Raw genomic sequence first — 4,163 nt, forward strand, 5'->3', positions numbered from 1 at the left:
TCCTGCTGACTAGTGTTGCCTAGATTAGGAATAGTAAGTGACACCCTTTGATTATACCTGTAGAGAAAGTTCAGAAAGACTTCAGGTTATTTACAACCACCTTGATATTATCCCACTTCTCTGACAATCACAACTCGTCTAATTTTGGAGCTTCTGCGCTGGGCTTATTATAAAAGCTGTTAAATATCAGAAGTTGTGTTCAAAACAGACGCGTGATCAAAAAACTCGCTTGAGATGGACCTACCTCTGCACCTCTTAGAACCTTTTAACTGTGCATTCAAATTACCTCCATAAAAAGGGTGGAGCTACGCTCAGATCTATTACAAGGAACATGGTACTGACTTCTGATTTCTCTTAAAATGTTTGCTGTTGTTCTTGTCTGAAGATTTGAAGATGGAAAAGAACTTTTGCTCGCCCCAAAACTTCGATTTACAAGTTACTTGCACAGAAAAAAATAAGTATAAAGAGTAGCAATGAGAAGGAGAACAAAAAACGGGGCTTGGTTCACACACAGAGGTTGTTTACCTTCGGTTTGGTCTAAAAAGCACATATTCTAAAGCGTGTGTTGAGTTATTTGCAGTGGAAATGAAGCTGAAGAGGAGGAAGACGAGGTCAGGCACTCCGAGGATGTGTGTCAGCTGTTTGTGAATGATGTGCTCTCTATAGGACATCTGCTGCTGAGTGTTTCTCCTAAATCTGTACCACCCAATAACGTTCTGCAATCAAAGCAGATCAGAAAAAATCAAGCATTAACTGAGAGATACAGATTTACCTTCTGATAAGAAAGTTGCTATAACGGCGGTATCACACAAATTAGCCAGGAGTTTTATTACAACAAAATTGGACTGAATTACAAGGGGATCAAACCTCCTAAAAAACCCAAAACAACTGACATCCTGTTACAACACGACTGATCAGCTGCTCAACCTCACCGTGCTACGAACACCTGCGTGTCCTCAGTGGCATTCAATACACTTCCAATACACTTGACGCGGTTAATTCTACCCACAAACCTGGAGCATCATCAAATGATCTGTTTTCAAACACAACAGATGTGGGTTTTCTTCAGCCTCGATACTTCAGCTGCCTGTTCACTTGTGCTGGTTTGTAAGACGCTTCCTGCGCTTCACAAATGTATTTGCAAATTCACGGCTGCCCCTGAGACATACGGGACTGATCTGCTGTGTACAACAAAAAAACGACCTCCTTGTGCGGGGGACTGTGAAAGATTCACACACACATCAAGTAATTCCCGTTCTATCAAATCCCGTTGATTATTTTGAATATGACGTGCATTAAACTCCTTCATGTAAACTAATGTTTAATTTCAGAGATGAATGAAACGGGACATACGGATAATGCATCTTGCACAAGGTAAGGCCGAACAAAATAAAATTCAACTGAAAATTAGTGGGAGACGAGCATTTTAAATTATGTTTTGTTAAGTTCCCTTTCAGGAGACAAGACAAGAGAAAACAATTACAACGATCAGCGTTGCAGGGGCTGCACAGATTTAGGACTTGCTTCCCTAAAGATCCCGCCTCAGCCTAAGCCTTGTCTGCAAGCAAAAGCCCACAGTGGAGGTGGGTGAGATGAACACAGAGCCCAGGCTGCAAATTCAGTGAGCAACTGAGCAATGTCATCTCTCGCTTTGTGTAACGGTGGTTAATTCACGAGGTAGGAATCCTTCCTCAGAGCTGCTGCTCTGTAAAATAAATAAAACAAGAAAAAAAGGCTTGTTTCAACCACCCCTGCTGGCACTCACCAGACCCCCGAGCCACATGCAGGTACTGGTGACCCTCTCCTGCTGGGTCTAACAAGGTCCAAGCTGCCACAAACTGGGCTGCACAAGTCAGTCACCCGTCTTTTTGCCAGAGCAAGCCACTGGTTGGGTTCCCTTCGCTCCATAAGGACCCACACCCATAGCTCAGCTCTGCTCTTTGCCATATCTCTTCAGGAGAACTTCAGAATCAACTTGATAATTGGGAAGCATGGAATGAGATGAAACATTAAGAAAAGGTTTGGCTCTTCTCCAAAAAACTACTCTAATTTTATTTAATACTAGTTGTGCTACTAACGACATACGTGTGACGTAAAGCTGTCGCAACTGATGGAACAGTTTTTCCAGTTTAAAACTGACAGTGCCAATATTGCGACTACAAGGTTGTACCATTGCAACTCGTTTGAATGAACTCTTTAGAAGAGGTTTCCGGATCAGCCCCGCTTTTGTCTCAGCAGCAGTACACAACCATGACACTCCACGTTAGCTCAGGAATTTGAGTGGGTTAACACCAGCCCTTCGCTTTCGGAGACCTCAACTTAAAACTGATGCATTTCTTCAGGGAATTTAGACTGTCCCCAGTTTAAGCTAACAAACAACTTCAGCATGGGATAAACCTTCAGTGCAAACAAACCATCAGGGCTGTGAATGAAAACATTTCTTCCAGTTAACCACCTTTGTTTGTTTTCCAAAACCGCGCTCTCTAATTACAGGCTCAAATGATGAGAAAAGGAGGAAAAGATGGAAAACTTACTTTTCTTCGGTCTTTAAGAATCCTGTCCAAGCTCTCCTCATTAACCTTGCCTGCATAGTCATAAAAGCTTGAACCAAAAAAGGAAGAGAGAAAGGCAGGTACAGTTTACACACACACATTATACTTCGGTAAATAATTCACACTTTGACCGTTTTAAGACTAGCTGGACTCTGTAAAACCCTGCTCTGATAAGAAGAGCGCTACCTGCCGAGAAGAAAGGAAAGCAGGGCCATTTCACATGCAACCACCAATCAATTTCTTGTGCTCCAGTCCTTCAGTGAGACTCACATGACTGGACCCTTGAAACCAAACCAGTTACACTGAGGTCAGCGAGAACCCAAACTATCACGGTCTTTCCACAGGGCTCTGCTGACAGAACTGAGGCCCAAACCCTGACACGCTGCTATTTCGAGGACATGGCAGCTTTAAGAATTTATAAATCTGTCTACACAGACAGGTTTATCAATTCAAGTAGATCACGCTCCAGGATAACAAGAAAACCATTTGAAAACAGATTCCTCCTCGACTTACCTGCCAAGTCCTCAGTCTCTTTCAAGAGCTGCTATCACTAAGACCTAAAGCAGTGCAGGAAAGCCCCCTGTTTTACGGGGCTATGAGCTCAACTCGTGGCGGGGGGGTAAAAAAAAACACAACAGAAAATCCTGAGCTCAGTACTTGGCTGGTAAATAAGCGTGGAAATAAAATTTGTTTCAAGACACAAGTTATTGTGAATATTACGCTACAACTAATTACTAATTTGAGATACTCTGTACTATTCGCATAAACTTTGCTGCGTACAAGAATGTATCGATACTGTGAATGTGAACCGCAGATATCTAATTCTTCCTCTTTCCATGCTTTATGGTTTTTGTCACGTACTATTTGCTCAGCCCTCATTTGAGAGCTGCACCGAGAGGGTCTACTAGGTACCGGGACCTTATCTTCATGCGGATGCCGCAGCTTTTCTCTCTAGCATGACCAATGTCAGCAACAGCATCTAAGGGCCATGTCTTCATAACTGGCTGGAAATCGCTGAATAAAAACAAGAGATTAATTGGAGATTCCTTCCAAAAAGGATTTCTAGACAGCCATTCAGAAGCCACCCCTGTATAACAAGTGGGGGCTCTAGAGCAAAGCTGCATGTGGATAGCTGGAAACTGCTAAGTACAATAGCTTAGACCTGTATTTAATTTAAATTCCGGAGTACAGGAGATCAGCAGGCAAAAATAAGTAAGCAGGAAGTTTCAAAATAACTAATTGGTGCAAGTCAGTACAACTGACTCCAAAACACCCTGTCAACCCAGCAAGTTACTATGGTGTTCTGTGGCCCACCAGGCCCGAGCAGAGCTCGCCTAAGACTACAGTAATTTAAATCCTAATTATCAGTGATGCGACTCTGTCTGACTGCTACCCCACCTCCACCAACTAAATGAGCTGGAAATTCAGAGCGAGAAATAACCCTGAAATGCCACTATTTTTCTGTGAGCTGCCCATCTTTATGCTCTGCAGCCAACCCAGGAAGACATCAGAAAGCGCTTACCTAAAGAGTTTTGAACAGGGCTCATGGTTATGGATTTCTGCAACAACAAACAAAAGAAAGAGGTGTATGTCCAACTGCTCAAGGGAAAG

General features: G+C 42.9%; 1 protein-coding gene across 1 annotated transcript in view; it reads right to left on the reverse strand.

Moving 5' to 3' along the window:
• Window positions 1-4,106, reverse strand: part of FAM175B (family with sequence similarity 175, member B) — an 11,882-nt gene extending 7,776 nt beyond the window's left edge. The window contains exons 1-4 of the mRNA XM_010140551.1: window positions 4,075-4,106; window positions 2,535-2,601; window positions 526-716; window positions 8-57 (exon numbers count right to left, since the gene is read on the reverse strand). Of these exons, the coding sequence (XP_010138853.1) occupies window positions 8-57; window positions 526-671 (196 nt within the window). The 5' untranslated portion in view covers window positions 672-716; window positions 2,535-2,601; window positions 4,075-4,106. The remainder of the gene's footprint in view (window positions 1-7; window positions 58-525; window positions 717-2,534; window positions 2,602-4,074) is intronic.
• Between the last annotated feature and the right edge of the window lie 57 nt (window positions 4,107-4,163).

Source organism: Buceros rhinoceros, unplaced genomic scaffold (genome assembly GCF_000710305.1).
Source record: "Buceros rhinoceros silvestris isolate BGI_N320 unplaced genomic scaffold, ASM71030v1 scaffold6267, whole genome shotgun sequence".
Lineage (NCBI taxonomy): Eukaryota > Metazoa > Chordata > Aves > Bucerotiformes > Bucerotidae > Buceros > Buceros rhinoceros.